Source organism: Syngnathus typhle, linkage group LG5 (genome assembly GCF_033458585.1).
Source record: "Syngnathus typhle isolate RoL2023-S1 ecotype Sweden linkage group LG5, RoL_Styp_1.0, whole genome shotgun sequence".
Lineage (NCBI taxonomy): Eukaryota > Metazoa > Chordata > Actinopteri > Syngnathiformes > Syngnathidae > Syngnathus > Syngnathus typhle.
Window position 1 is genome coordinate 11,578,147 of NC_083742.1, and position 14,726 is coordinate 11,592,872.

Sequence of the window (14,726 nt, forward strand, 5' to 3'; positions counted from 1 at the left end):
ATGATTTCCTTTTGGATTCTAGATTGCACGACACAGCACTTTACTGGAAACATTGTAATTCAAAAATAAACCTAGTCCACGGGGAAATCTGTGGTTAGATGTCAACACACGAATAAAAAAAATATGTATGATACCATTGCGTGGCACGCTGACGTAAGATGACGCGAAAGTGCGTAGAAAGTGACGCAAAAAGGTCCCTATCTGACACTCTCATTCCAATTAACCGTATTTTAACGCAATCTACACAATAAATAAAAGCAAACATTAAACAAGAGGGGAAGAAGATCAATCAATCAAGTAAATATTAAACAAGATGGAAAAAGATCAATCAATCGCGTGCCATTATTTTTGTATAGTGAAACAAATTAAACTATAGTTTAGCAACACCTCATAAGGTGTTGATAATAATAATGCAATCTAAAAAATAATCTGTACCTGTTCATCCTCCTACAGACACAAAATGTCCTTCGTAAATGCTAAAACTACTGATTAGAGACTTATTGGTACTAGTCTGACCCAGCTAGGTTGTCTTGCAGGTATGTTGAATAAAAGAACTCAACGTGACAATACTGAATACTTTATCTTTGTAGTTTATTGCTACCCCTATTGAATGTTTGATGTCCTGCAATTATTTGCCCGAACAAATAAGACAAACTCATTTACATTTTGCATAACGCCTATGTTATGCATTTCAGCACCATTTGAATAATTTCATTATTATCGTAAAAGTAGCTTGTACTGTATGTAACAGATGACATTATGACTGGACTCAAACTGTCTTCTGTGATGGCTAGTGTGTGAGAAGCCACAGACAATTGGTATAGATACTTTCAAGGAGTTGTTCTTTTGTTCTTATGGCAACAAAATAACGTACCTCTGATTGCACCCGATGTGAAAGTACGTATTGATCCACAGAAATATTAAACATTTTTTTTATTTTATAACAAAAGAGTGTAACAACAGCTATACACAATATAAACATGAACCAGCAGTTGTAAGAACATTGACATGTACGAATTTCTGGCCTGTGTGGACATAGCAAGTTTTACCAAATATATCTAAAGAGTGAACCCACACTGTTCTTCTTAAATACTGTACATAACTATAACGAGTGTCTCTTCAGGAATCCTCTATTACAGTGCGACAGGAATTATTCCATGCCTGCCGGATTTGCCTCCAGGGAGTCCCAAGAACCGCAGCAGCGATGAAAAAGAAGACCAAGATCAGGCCTTTAGCCAAAGCCTGAGAATGTGGCTCACCTAAAAGAAAAACAAAAGAGACACAAAAGTGTACCGTATTTTGGGTTATCTTAAGTAACAAAAAGATATTTTTTTTAGTCTTACCAGAGTAATATTTGGTCAAGGGGAAGGCGAGTTGAGGCCAGCATACATCATTCTTGTCACAATCATACTCTGTGAAATTTATTTGGAACCTGAAAAACACAAATTGTAATATACAGTATTCCAGTTCAACTCAACCGAAAGCAGTGGTTCTTCACGTTATTTGAGGCATTCAACCATGCAAATTATACACATGCATTCTCCCCGAACCTTTCATAATGAAGAGTAACAATACATCGTGAAAAAAAGAAAGAACGTAATTTTAATATTACATCTGTGCAAAAATAAACCATATATCAGCTGCACCCCCAACAAAACATGCCTGAATACAAAGAGAATAAAAAAAAGTGAAATTGTTGTAATGCTAACTGGAAACAAATCTAACATGATCTAAATAGTTTGGTATGAAATTACCTTTTGAAAATAATTTTTGAAAATTTTCTCTGTGACGTAAGAAAAACTTTAAACAGTTTTAGCTAAAAATTTTGGTCATTTGAATACTGAACAGGTTGGCGGATAATATAACCTGGCCTAGAGCATTTTTAAATAAATTGCTGAAACTAGCATCAGCATTTGTCCGGCCGGTTTTGATATTATAATTAGTACCTGGTTTTTGGAGGTCCGGTACGGACAGGAATGTCGATAAAGGTAACTGACGAGGTCACTTCAAACATCTCTGCCTCTGCAGGATCTGCACATGGGGCGAAATCACCTCCTCCGCAATCTAATGTCCAGGTGGACAGTGTGGACCTAAAAATGGTCAGAAACAAGAAGTCTCGAGCTATATTTATAGTCTACAGCATGAACTGAATTTCTATACTCACTGCACTTGTACAGCTTGGATCATCCTTTGAGCATTTCCTTCAGTCGTTTCATTAACTAAACTCCAAATGTTGATGTGGATATGGGATGGAATTCCGCTGCAAGAACCTTCTCCATCTCCCTTCGAAGTGCTTGAGTTTCCATCTAAAATTCAGTTGACACGACAGTAATGCGCAAACGTAGTTCATTTCATGAGCTCATGTAGTCATCCGCAGATCTAACGGGCTTGTTCTTCCTGTGTACTCACAACTTATTTTGATCCAGTCTGCTTCTGTTTCAGAATCCGGGTTTCCACTTTTTGCAGCATACGTGGCTGTGATCAAGTTTGCCTGCATAGAACCAACAGTGTCCCTGAAAGACATTTTACGTCGTCTGAGCACATGCCCTACATATTTTTGTACTTAGTTCATGTCGAGAATCTCACCTCAGGAGCTCACACTGAGTCAGATTTTGTAGGCTCACAAGTAAAAGACATCCTGATGTTGAATTCACAGCAAACGGAACTGGTTGTTTCTCAGCAGTGGAACACAGCCCATCGCGCACTTTACAGCACAACAAAGAGTTGGTTCTTTGTCAATCCATTTTAATACAAAAAATGCTATCATTCAATTGTTGACTATATAGAAGATCAGCCAACCAATTGTGATCGCATCACCTGGTTTCCAGAGATTGAGTGATGTCCTCTGCACAGAGAAAGTATTATTTTCTGTCCTCTTAATCCCAGCAATGACGGGCTTTCCCACTTGGTAACCTGTCACATGCTGGTGCGTTAACAACTTGACAGAAACAAACATCTCAGCGGTTCCCTGGATAAAGTGCTCTCACCTGGATTCCCCGAGTTAGAGTCTCCCACATAATCTCTTGTCAGGAAAACAGCAGAATACCTTGTCGTTAACTTCACTGCAAAGAGAAACTGATTAGGGAACAAAGTGCCCTCATAGAATGAAGCTTCAAATTTGTTCCATGAAGCGGTTGTATTTTTTGCCTCCTCTAGATGGCACTGTCGGTTTAAATAAGGGAGTTTAAGAAATGACAAGTCAATGTGCTTTATGCCCTATGTTGAACAGAGAGTGCCATTTAGGAATAAAAAAGACAAGTGGTTCAGGAGGCAAATTGAAGCTTCATTTTCCCTCATCACTAAAATATAAGGATTAGATAGAATTGTGTTATGAGCATGTACCGCGGCCATTTAGAATGACTGTCCCGACAGAGCGTATCACGGTGATATTTGTGATGAGATTCCCTTTCCAGTAGAATGTGTAATCCAAAGACAAGGTCACATCCTTACACACCAGGCCTCCATCTTCAGGAAAATAAATCAATTAATCACAGAGGACACAAATCAATTTAGTACGACGTAATATGTACCTGGAGTAATGTCTGCATTTGACAAGAAATTACTCAAATCCCCGATCGATTCGTCTCTGACTTCTACTGTGACATCACCTACAGTAAAGAGAAATGATGTAGTCAAACCATAATATTTACATGCAATGTTACAGTTTTCCGAGATCTACTACAAACCTCCTTGTCCATTGTTCACTTGAACCCTCAAATCTGACGGACGTGTTTGTAAAGGGAAATCGGTTGGACATGAATCCAGCAGGTTCAAACATTTGAAACTAAAATTCTCCAAAAAGGCAACAGGAGCATTGGAAACACAGTGTCCAATTGCCATCTGTGTGCAAAACACAGCAAAGGCTTTGGCAACACAAACACAAAGAAATAATCGTAATAATCGTAAAGACATTACTAACCTGGGGAATAGTGAACAGCTGATCATCCATAGTAAAAATGGGATTTCCTTGTTTGTAGATATTAAAAACTGGTGCAGACAAAACAGGCATTTGGAAGGAGGGGCGAGGCTTTGGCGTTCTAAACAAATTAAATGACAAAACCAGATTTTTATAACAAATAACATGATGAGATATTAAAAACAATGACTGAATCATTTCCCCACATTGTGTCTCCATTATAGAATAGCCCCAGGTATGGGTTGTTTTCGGGTGGGGAGATGACACACAGAAATGGAAACCAGTCTGGGGAGTCCTCTCTCTGTGCAGAGCAGTGATAATCTGGAACTGGAGGGAGCTGTCCACCAAAGGGTCCTGGGAAACAGTGCAAATCAAACAGCTTCAACTCCTCAGGTGAACAGTCCTGTTGAAATAAAGGTAAACATAGAAAATGATAAATAGAGACGCAAATCAGTATTATATCAGCCTTTTTTGTACCTTGTCACAACAACAGCGGATATCGCATGTCTGAGGAGTGAGGTCACATGGACAGGAGCCCAGAGGTTCGTACACTTGGTTTGGGATGATTGTTTGATTGGCTACAATGGAAAGGAGATTGACATTTAACGAAAATGATGACTCTCGTGATATGTAGAGCTTAGCAGATTCATTATAATTACCAGATCCAGGATTAGCAGAAATCAAGTGAGCATGAATCTTGACTTGGATCAGCAATGATGCCTTAACTGTGTTGCCCACACAGGCAGATACCTGCAGCGTCTCCAGGACACACAGCGGCTTTGGGCAGCAGTCTGTTTCGTTGTCACCGCACAAATGCAGACTTTTATTCAGCTTCATGTTAACCTGGAGTGCATTCTGTGGATTCACAAATCAAACAAGAGGGTCATTGTACATCAAGTTTTTAAAATCATTCAATTTCAGCTTGCGTGTAGTGACAATATATTACAATTCAGGAATTACCATTCCAACAACTTCCGTTGTCACATTCCACAATGTTTCCTCAGATGCACACGATGGAGGATCAATACTTCCTGTCAATAGACATATAAAAGTGATCAAGTGTTTTCCCCTATTTAGAAATTGTTATATCTAAGGAGTTGTTGTTCGTACCTGTTAATTTGGATGGAAATACAGTGCGCATGTTCAGAGAGATGTCTTTTATATTGCCCAGTAAATATGCCTTGATTCTTGGTCCAGTGGCAATCATAGACGATGGTTGGAAAACTGATGACAATGGCATGCATTTTAATAACTAGACTTTTAGATGTATATTAAAACATTAAACGGCCGTGTTCATATGTACAAACTGAACTTAGATATGTCATTACTTACCGAGCTCTTTGCTATCCGCCCAACAAAACAGTAGGAAAGATAGGAGAGCCACCACCTTGGCCATTGTATCCAAAACAGCTTGCGAAGACTTAAATTTAAGAGTTTACTCCTATAGTCATCGAACACATAGACTGTGCTGTCCGCAAACGGACTAAGATTGAAGATTAAAGATACTTTTGAGTTGAGCGTCGCTCTGCGCTGTTACTTAGCGACGGAAGACTGGAACGAACGTGACGTAATTTGTAAGCGACTTTTGTATGATAGCACGATGCTAAGGCAATTTGTGTTGTTGCAAAACAATGTGTTGAGGTAAACATAAATAATTTTAGCGCAAATTTCTACCGTGTATAGAAAATTAATAGCATCAACATTTGTCCGAGACAACGGATGTGTAGCTAATAATAAAGCAACCGCGCGCTCAATTATACGTACGTCCGGTTCTCAACGGTTCTCCCTGTTTCAGAGGCGCTTAAATAGATGGAATAAATATCAAAAATTAGTAAGAGTGTATGTGAGTTTGCTTAAAACACCCGTTTCCCCTCAGATCATAAAATCCTAATAATAATAATAAATAATAGTTGCATGAAAAGAAGAGTTATAAATAAAATAAATCAAAATACGTCAGCACTATTTTCAAGATCCAATTTTTCATAAACACGTTATATTAATATGACGCTTTTAGAATGCGTTGCGTCTCTGCATTTCATTCATAACTAACAATTGTAATTTTGTAAACGTTTTCACACGTTGTACATCTGTTATATCGTGTTTTTAAATCATTAGCTTGATCAGCAGTTTAATTCAAGTTTTTAATCCACAGATTCTTGCTTAATTCGTGTTTTTAATTGCAGTCGTATTTTTGGCACAAAAATAAAACTCAATTCACATCAATTCTTTTGTGTACGATCGGCCCGGTCACGTGTAGCCCATTTCAAGCATTGAACCGCTCAATGCGCAGACTCCAAAACAGAGTGACGTGGAGAGTCTACTAGCGTCCTCTGCTAAAACTTTCGAAACTATGACGATATTGCAAATCGTGAGTTACTTGCTGGTTGGTAGTAACCCAAACATGTAAGGGCTCGCCGGATGAAGTTGTTCTTTTAAACGAAGTTATCTTCCTCCAGTATCAACAAAGACGTATCATGATCTAGCCTTTAGCTGATATAACGACAGAGAGAACCTGTGTATGGATAACGTCAAGTAAGTCAAGTGTATTTGTATCACAGGATTCCAAATATGACACCGGATGAACAGGATGCAAATTGCGGGACCTTTGCTGGAATTTAATGAACGGTAACTGTTGCTGAGCTGTTTGTTAGCTTGCTAACAATTGCTACTATCAGAAGAGAGGGGATCAGCAAGCTGTCAAAATGAGCTCTCTGCTGCGGGGTGAAGAAATGTGTTTGGCCCAACTGTTCCTTCAGTCTGGATCAGCATACGACTGCATCGGTGATCTTGGAGAACTGGGCATTGTCGAGTTCAGAGATGTAAGTCCCGAAACAATTTAGATTGTGTTCAAGAAAAATGTATACATGATCTCCTTTTTGTTGCCGTTCTTTGCATCTGTTTCCAAATTAAAATATGAAAGGAAAAACCCCATGTTTGATTGCATTTTGTTGATGTTTGTGTGTCTCCTGTTGCAGCTTAACCCCAGTGTTAATGCATTTCAACGAAAATACGTCAATGAAATCAAAAGATGTGAAGAGATGGAGAGGATCCTTGGTAAGTATTTATTGATCTGTGATACAAATTATTTCTTTTCTTTTAGAGGAAGCCAATGTGATCGTAATGCGATCTCTGCTTTTATGTGATGAATCGTTTAAATTAAAAGCATGAATGCCGTGATTTTTCTTTCCAAGCCTGGAGAAAGCCCTTGTATAGTAGAGCAAAGAACAGAGCGTCTTCTCATTCCGTTCAATTGAAAGTCAATGACTGCTGTCATGAAAAATGCCATGCTGTGTTTGTTGAGTTGAATGTGATGACTTTCACTATATTGAACTCTTTTACGCAGTCGAGAAGCGTAGAAAATGATGCAACACTTGTGTGACTGTTTGTCACTCGTGTGGCTGGCCATAACATTTTGCTTAAATACACAATAGCACAATACAGGATTTTGCTCAAATACACAATAGCACAATATAGGATTTAAAATGTCCCATGTACTGTCAACAGGCTATTTGTTGAGAGAAATCAAGAAAGCTGATATTTCATTGCCAGACGACGATGTTAATCCAGTGGCTCCTCTACCGAAACACGTGATGGGTATAATGGTATGTTAACAGCCTTGATGTTACATGTTTCTTTTCCTGGTCAACATCACATTGGTTGTATGTGTTCTTCCAGGAGCAACTGCAGAGGCTGGAAGTTGAGCTCGGCGAGGTCATGAGGAATAAAGAGAGATTACAAAAGAACCTGTTGGAGCTCACAGAGTACACACACATGCTGCGTATCACCTGCAACTTTGTGCAGAGAAGCACTGATGTAAGTGGGGTCATACTGTAGTACTAGTTGGAATTGTGCATATGTCCTTTCTCATTTTTTATGCAACACTAGAATGCAGTACAGACTATTCCAATCTGCTGTTATATAAATTTTACTCCCATACATTGATGATGTATTGTTTTCCCTCCAGAGAGAGCCATCGCAAGCCGCTTATGAGGAGTTTCCTTTCCTAGAAAAAGACACAGTGATGGATTACAGCAGTATGCAGAGGCTAGGAGCCAAACTGGGGTAAGATGACTTTGCTTGTATTATCATACCTCTTATATAAGGGGTTGGGCAGGTTTGAGTTACTGTATGAATGTTGGAACACACAAACATGGTCATGGAAATAATGGGAGTGATCCAAAGTGGAATATGGAGATATATAGTATAATATATAGGGTATAATATATAGGAATATGGCTGTTTATTAATCTTGTTTTCATTCTCATAGTTTTATCTCTGGGCTCATCCAGAGGGCAAAGATCGAGGCCTTTGAGCGCATGCTGTGGAGAGTATGTAAAGGCTTCACCATTCTCAGCTATGCCGAAGTTGAGGAGTATCTCAAAGATCCTGACACCGTAGGTTTTCCAGTTGGCTTTTGTCAGCTTTATAACTTGCACATTTTAATTAGAAAAAAAATCTAAAGGTATTAGTGCTACTCCAGGACTTTCCCACATTCCTAAAACATGCACATTAGGTTCATTGAAGATTCTGAATTGTCCGTTGGTGTTAATATGAGAGGCTTTCTTCGTCATGGTACGGTGTTAACATTCTTAATGAAGCCTTTTTGCTTTTTCACAGGGTGAGCCCATCAGAAGTGTGGTGTTCCTAATCTCCTACTGGGGAGAACAAATTGGCCAGAAAGTGAAGAAGATCTGTGACTGGTAAAATAACACGTTTTGCTGTCGAAAAGAAAGATCTTCCTCCAAGTTATACCTGTTTTCTTTCTGCTCTAGCTACCACTGTCATGTGTATCCATATCCCAGTAGCAATGAGGAGAGGAACGATGTTGTGCAAGGACTAAGTACTCGCATTCAGGACCTGAACACTGTATGTCCTCAGTTTTTTCCCTGTGTCATAATGCAAATTTTGTTTGGTTGTCATTGATTAAGGTATTTCTTGTAAATGCATTGTTTTTTTTTTTGTCATCTTGTTAAAATGTAATATGCAGAGGTTAAATATCTCTTAACGTGCTTGCTTCTGAGAAAAAAAAGTCAGGAGGCACAGTTAACAGCCTACAGTAGATGGACTGAAAATGTTGAAAAGGAAAAAGTACTCAGGCCACATTCCAAGCAATTTTAAAATGTTTTAAAAACATCTAACTAGATCATGTCCTTCAAATTCAAGATAACTTGAAATTAATTTTCAAGGAATGGATAGCCTATTTTAAATAAAAAAAAATAAAGATCTATTCTATCTAGACCATGTGCGTGTTTAGAGGATGCATGAGTAAATATCGCATCACTACAATCCGGTACAGACATAAAAGTAGCCACAAAGAGTCTCTTTGAAACGAGTAACCAATTTCCTCCAAGTTAGCGAGCCGGGAAAGTTTCTCTGGACGGGTCACTGCTTTGTAAATCAATTGCTAGCTTTAAGAACTACGACTGAAAAATCCAATTGCTTTGCACATGACCAGCATGAGATCCTGGCTCGCCTTTTTTCCCTCAAAATGTTGTACACCTACTTGAACTCTATCCCTTCTGAATGGTTTTGTTCTAGCTCAAGCTTGTAAAGTAGTTGGAAATATCAACGTTGTGTTTGTATCGCCATCATAAAAATATAAACAACCTGTAGTGGGCCTTTTGCTGGTAATTTTCCGAAACTATATTCTCAAAGTCTGTCTCGTTGCTGTTTGCAGGTACTTTATAGAACGGAAGATTACCTGAAGCAGGTCCTGATCAAGGCCTCCGAATCGGTCTACACTTGGGTCGTGCAGGTCAAGAAGATGAAAGCCATCTACTACATTCTCAATCAGTGTAGTTTTGATGTCACCAACAAGTGTCTTATTGCTGAAGTCTGGTGTCCTGTTGATCAGCTTCCCACCCTAAGACGAGCACTCGAGGAAGGATCGGTAAAGAAACTCATCAACAAATATAGACTTCATTTCTCATTTTTTTTGTGGAACTAGGAAGATTTATACAGTTTACGTTTTTTTTCTCTCCTTATCATTTTCAAACTTAATTTTGTTCCAACTGATGTACGCAATGTCGCCACTATTACCAATGTCGTTACTCCCATCACTGTTCGCTTTAAGATTGGTTACATGTATTGTACATATTTTGTTTGACAGAGGAAAAGTGGATCAACAGTTCCTTCCTTTGTCAATCGCATCCCCACCAATGACACTCCCCCTACTTTGATAAGGTGCAACAAATTCACTGTTGGCTTCCAGAACATTGTGGATGCCTATGGAGTGGGCACATACAGAGAGGTCAATCCTGGTAAGTGAGAAAATATTTATTTACCATGTTTAGGGAATCCTTGTATGATAAAAATATACTGCGCTAAAGTTTTGGAGTTAATTACACCACATTGCTGTTCTTCCCCTAATTGTTTCCCATTCGTTATTGTAGCTCCTTTCACAATCATTACATTCCCCTTCCTGTTTGCTGTGATGTTTGGAGACATGGGTCATGGTCTTCTTATGGCTGCTTTTGCTTTTTGGATGGTGTTGTGTGAGAACAACCGCAAACTTAAGAACACCAGGAATGAGGTAGATACATTTCTTTTCACCCAGAAGTGTAACTGCTGATGAGGCTGACGTGTAACTGGGTGATTTGGTGTGCACACGCAGATCTGGAACACCTTTTTTGAGGGTCGATACATCATCCTAATGATGGGCCTCTTCTCCGTTTATACCGGCCTGATATACAATGATTGCTTCTCTAAATCCATTAATATCTTTGGTTCTGGATGGAGCGTCAAAGCCATGTTTACAGCTAATGCGTGGAAGTAAGTGATCACAAAGGCAATGAACAAAAGCTTCTACGATCTGTTGGAGTCAAATATTTTGATTTCAACTCACAATGTTTTTTGTTTAATCTTCTCCAAATAGTGCTCAGGATGTCAACAGGAATGGCTTCCTTACTTTGGATCCAAATGTAACCGGAGTGTTCAGAGGCCCCTACCCTCTTGGAATTGACCCAGTAAGTGGACAGTACTGAAGTCTCACCACACTTAATAAAATATTAAAGTAACATCTCAGGGTGTTAAATGATTTTGTATCCATCCGCGAAACCTTGGTGCATCTTTGTAACTTGATGGGATTTCATGTTTTCACCAGTTCGAGCTGCTTTGTGCTGCTTGCTATTTTTGTATAATACATGAATATGTTTGTCTTATTCAAGATTTGGAACCTGGCTTCAAACCGTCTTACGTTTCTGAACTCCTACAAGATGAAAATGTCAATAATATTGGGCATCATTCACATGAGCTTTGGGGTGATCCTCAGCACGTTTAATCACTTGTAAGTTTTTTTTCCTATCTAAAGTTGACATTAGATGATGAAACTATAGGAATTAATTGTTTTTGTTTATTGATGAAAACAGGCACTTCCGGAGGAAGCACAATTTGTACTTGGTTTTTCTTCCTGAAATCTTGTTCCTGCTGTGCCTCTTTGGCTACCTGGTGTTCATGATACTCTACAAGTGGCTTTTCTTCTCTGCCAAGAACTCCAGACATGCTCCTAGCATTCTCATTCACTTCATAAACATGTTCCTCATGCAAGGTGACTCAATGCAGCCCCTCTACCCTGGACAGGTGAGGAACAAAAGTCTCCCCCTTTCTACCAACAAATGTTACTGATACTGCTGACACTAATAAAAATAGTCATCTGTTATAATTAGTCATTATTGGTGTGTCCAAATTATTTAAAATAATTTTCCTATTCTCCAATTTTAGTTAATAAGTACGTGAATTTGATTTATGAAAACAAAAATATTTATAAATGAAGCTAAATGTTTTTTCTTGTTGTTTCCAGAGCGGCTTGCAGATATTTCTGTTAGTCATCGCTTTGCTGTCAGTGCCTGTCCTATTCCTAGGAAAACCACTTTACCTCTATTGGCTCCACAATGGAAGTCATCGGCTTAGATTGTACAGGGTGAGTAAAGTGCTTCTTTGACAGTCCAAATAGCTCAAAGTATATTTAAGCAAATCTGAGTTGGTGACCTCTTCTTTCTTAGGGCTATGAGCGCGTGCGTCGTAGCAGTGAAGAGGAGCTCTTCTCGTTAGGAACTCATGACATGGAGGAAGGCAGCAGTCACAGTGAGCTGTCCTCAAGCGGGGAGCAGCACACAGAGAAGGTCAGCCACTCAGCATTGTCAGTTTATCATACGCTAATCAAATATTGGCGCAACCAATAAGCTATAATTTGTTGTTGTCAAAACAGTTTGACTTTGCTGATGAGTTCCTGCACCAGGCCATCCACAGTATTGAGTACTGCTTGGGCTGCGTTTCCAATACAGCCTCTTACCTCAGGCTCTGGGCTCTGAGTCTAGCACATGCCCGTAAGTATGAAGCCTTGTAGACTAGCCACAGGCAGTGCAGGTTACCTATCACTCCTTGATGTGCCTTGGTTTCTTTTCTTTCTTTTCTTTCATTAAGAGTGACATACTAACAATTTTAGCATTGTCTGCATGTTTTTGTTATCCAAGATCAATTTGGATTGAACATTGCTAATTGTTTAACTCAATTACAAAGCCTGTAATTAAATATATATTTCATTGAATCCCACAAGTATAGTCATTGCACATTATCATACTTTGTATAATTATTTTTTTGCACACAGAGCTATCTGAGGTGCTTTGGGCCATGGTGATGCGGGTAGGACTACGAATGGAATCGACTCTTGGGGTGTTATTCTTAGTGCCGGTGTTCGGCCTGTTTGCCGTTCTCACCGTGTCCATCCTGCTGGTGATGGAAGGCCTGTCTGCTTTCCTCCATGCCCTTCGACTGCACTGGTAAGTTGCTCTCTCCAGTGCATGAAACACTCACATGTGCCTTATTAAATATTTTTTAATCTATCACATTTTTTCCTCACTCAGGGTGGAGTTTCAGAATAAATTCTACAGTGGAACTGGAGTCAAGTTTTATCCATTTTCCTTCGCGCTCCTCCCCTCCAGCTTTGAACAGGAAGGTTTACTGTGAAGTAAAGGACATACTCTTGTTGGATTTAAACAGCCAAGATGTGATTATTCCAGTGATTTCATTGAATGATTTCACCCTCACCCCTCTTATCATTTTCCCAAGAGAATTGAACTTTTAAGAGGACCACAACACTGCCAATTTGTTCATTGTACTGTTGTTTTATCAGTATGCAGTATGCACAGTGGCTGTTATGTTCACTTTAGAGAACATTTATTGATTTCATTTGCAATTTAAATTTTCTTATTGTGCCAAAATGTATTGTTAGTGTCATGTATTAGAAAGCACTTCTGTAGTAGATAGTTGAAGAGGATTAAAAGTAGAGAATTGATGAGCACAGTGTATGTGCAGATAAGGCTTGTTAGATTAGCTAGGATTTGTTATTTATAAAAGCGAAGCATCTTTGCATCTCCCACCCACATTTCGTATTTGGTCCACAGTATAATTTTTTTTATTTGTATTTGTTCAGTTCATCTTTTTTTTTTTTTCTCAGAAGTTTAGGTTTTGGAATGTTTGATTTCCATGCACGTGGTAGAAAGCAAGCCTTCATTAGAAGTTCAGCCTTTTATTGCACTGCTTGCCTTAATACAACCAAATAACACCATAGAAGCCTTTACTTAGACTTGTCTTCTCGTTTTCTGATACCAAAACGCGACATACGATGTGATATATATGTATAAATAGATTTTTTGTTTGTAAATGAAAAATGTAAATCTGAACGATGTAAAATGATGTGTTGATACTTTTACAGGATTTTTAATTTATTCACATTTAAAAATGCTTCACAATTAAAGATAATGCACAGTTGATTTTTTTTTTTTTACTGAATAGATTCATATTGTCGTCTTAGTATTTTCCAATTACTGCACAATCTCGCATTCTATGCAGGGATAAGTGAATTTTATTACAGCTTCAATGAGTGGTTAACAGTCATGGCACGGCACTTTATCAAACGTGATTATAGGATCATTATTCAGTGAAGTATGGCATTTGCAGTACAGTGTGTTAAAAAGTAGGTTATTACAACTGACCTCTGAAAATCCGGAGGGCTGCATTTGTTTATTTACACTTATTTGCCGTCCCACGTTCTCTGGCATTTACCAGTTGTATAAGACAAATGTTGTTATAGTCATTAATCCCATGTTTATTTTGCCATTTGTGTTAATGTTAGTAGAAACACTCCAACCTTCTCGAAATTTGTGTAAAACTGTCACTTTTACATAATGTACGATAATATAAAATGTTTGGAGAATGCTGAACTAATTTAGATAATTTGTTAAGAAGGATTTAATAAAGTTATTTTTGCACCTATTGTAAGATAATTTTGCTATTTAATTAATTCGGCAACAGTATGACACTTTGCATATGGATAAATAATTATTTGTCTCAATCAAGTATATTAAGTGTCATTGAAGTTTAAACAAATAACACAACACATATGTCGGGGGAAGGCACCGAGCAAAATATCTGTCATCGGGTACACGAGTGACTTTTTGGGAGTCACACAAATCATTTGATTACAATGATTGCCTCAAAAGTTTGCCCAATAAAATATCAATTTAAGGGTCCGGTCCAGCACCACATCATTTTAATCCAGACAGTTTCCTTTTTTATTTTTAGTAATCTGATTCGACCACACAAAAACACTTATTTCTAATATTAGTGTCCATTTTTTTCAGATTTTTTAATGCATGATCTGAACATTTCTTTATTATTAGACGTGCCATTGCAGTGAGCATTTAATTATTATTTGTCAGTGAGTGTTCAATGCAGGTGTCATTGCATTCTAATGAGTTTTTGCGAATTTTGACTTCACTAATGCGTGTATTTGATAGCAACGACCATATTT

General features: G+C 38.3%; 2 protein-coding genes across 6 annotated transcripts; one reads left to right on the forward strand and one right to left on the reverse strand.

Moving 5' to 3' along the window:
• Positions 1–916: 916 nt before the first annotated feature.
• On the reverse strand, positions 917–5,754 carry tctn2 (tectonic family member 2). Of its 2 annotated transcripts, XM_061278648.1 has the most exons (18): positions 5,249–5,694; positions 5,027–5,140; positions 4,877–4,947; positions 4,576–4,771; positions 4,394–4,494; positions 4,123–4,319; positions 3,920–4,037; positions 3,687–3,840; positions 3,531–3,608; positions 3,343–3,465; positions 2,988–3,062; positions 2,818–2,913; positions 2,587–2,704; positions 2,410–2,513; positions 2,165–2,306; positions 1,947–2,090; positions 1,344–1,432; positions 917–1,259 (listed from the first exon to the last, which is right to left on the reverse strand). In XM_061278648.1, exons 1-18 carry the CDS (start codon positions 5,310–5,312, stop codon positions 1,120–1,122), a joined length of 2,124 nt encoding a protein of 707 aa, XP_061134632.1. In that variant the 5' UTR covers positions 5,313–5,694; the 3' UTR covers positions 917–1,119. The 2 variants fall into 2 exon arrangements, with proteins under 2 accessions (XP_061134632.1, XP_061134633.1); XM_061278649.1 differs by lacking the exons at positions 917–1,259; positions 1,344–1,432 and having other exon boundaries at positions 2,002–2,121; positions 5,249–5,754.
• Positions 5,755–6,184: 430 nt separating this feature from the next.
• atp6v0a2b (ATPase H+ transporting V0 subunit a2b) lies at positions 6,185–13,684 on the forward strand. Of its 4 annotated transcripts, none has more exons than XM_061278645.1 (21): positions 6,185–6,319; positions 6,475–6,735; positions 6,892–6,970; positions 7,421–7,518; positions 7,592–7,729; positions 7,881–7,978; positions 8,184–8,310; positions 8,534–8,616; positions 8,689–8,782; positions 9,594–9,806; positions 10,026–10,176; positions 10,309–10,448; positions 10,530–10,687; positions 10,791–10,881; positions 11,083–11,201; positions 11,284–11,494; positions 11,715–11,834; positions 11,917–12,036; positions 12,123–12,240; positions 12,522–12,693; positions 12,778–13,684. In XM_061278645.1, the coding sequence occupies exons 2-21, from the start codon at positions 6,619–6,621 to the stop codon at positions 12,878–12,880; spliced, it is 2,550 nt and encodes an 849-aa protein (XP_061134629.1). In that variant the 5' UTR covers positions 6,185–6,319; positions 6,475–6,618; the 3' UTR covers positions 12,881–13,684. The 4 variants fall into 4 exon arrangements, with proteins under 4 accessions (XP_061134629.1, XP_061134630.1, XP_061134631.1 ...); XM_061278646.1 differs by having other exon boundaries at positions 6,189–6,448; positions 6,592–6,735; XM_061278647.1 differs by having other exon boundaries at positions 6,189–6,448; positions 6,595–6,735.
• Positions 13,685–14,726: the final 1,042 nt, after the last annotated feature.

Bases quoted from the DNA above. Each gene is read 5' to 3' on its own strand.
- atp6v0a2b (XM_061278645.1), top strand. From the start codon at position 6,619: ATGAGCTCTCTGCTGCGGGGTGAAGAAATGTGTTTGGCCCAACTGTTC. The intron at 8,311-8,533 runs GTAGGTTTTCCA...GCTTTTTCACAG, and splicing joins ATCTCAAAGATCCTGACACC to GGTGAGCCCATCAGAAGTGT. The intron at 10,177-10,308 runs GTAAGTGAGAAA...TCGTTATTGTAG, and splicing joins ATACAGAGAGGTCAATCCTG to CTCCTTTCACAATCATTACA.
- tctn2 (XM_061278648.1), bottom strand. From the start codon at position 5,312: ATGGCCAAGGTGGTGGCTCTCCTATCTTTCCTACTGTTTTGTTGGGCG. The intron at 3,466-3,530 runs GTACATATTACG...ATTTTCCTGAAG, and splicing joins AAATGCAGACATTACTCCAG to ATGGAGGCCTGGTGTGTAAG. The intron at 1,433-1,946 runs GTACTAATTATA...TGTGTTTTTCAG, and splicing joins ACCGGACCTCCAAAAACCAG to GTTCCAAATAAATTTCACAG.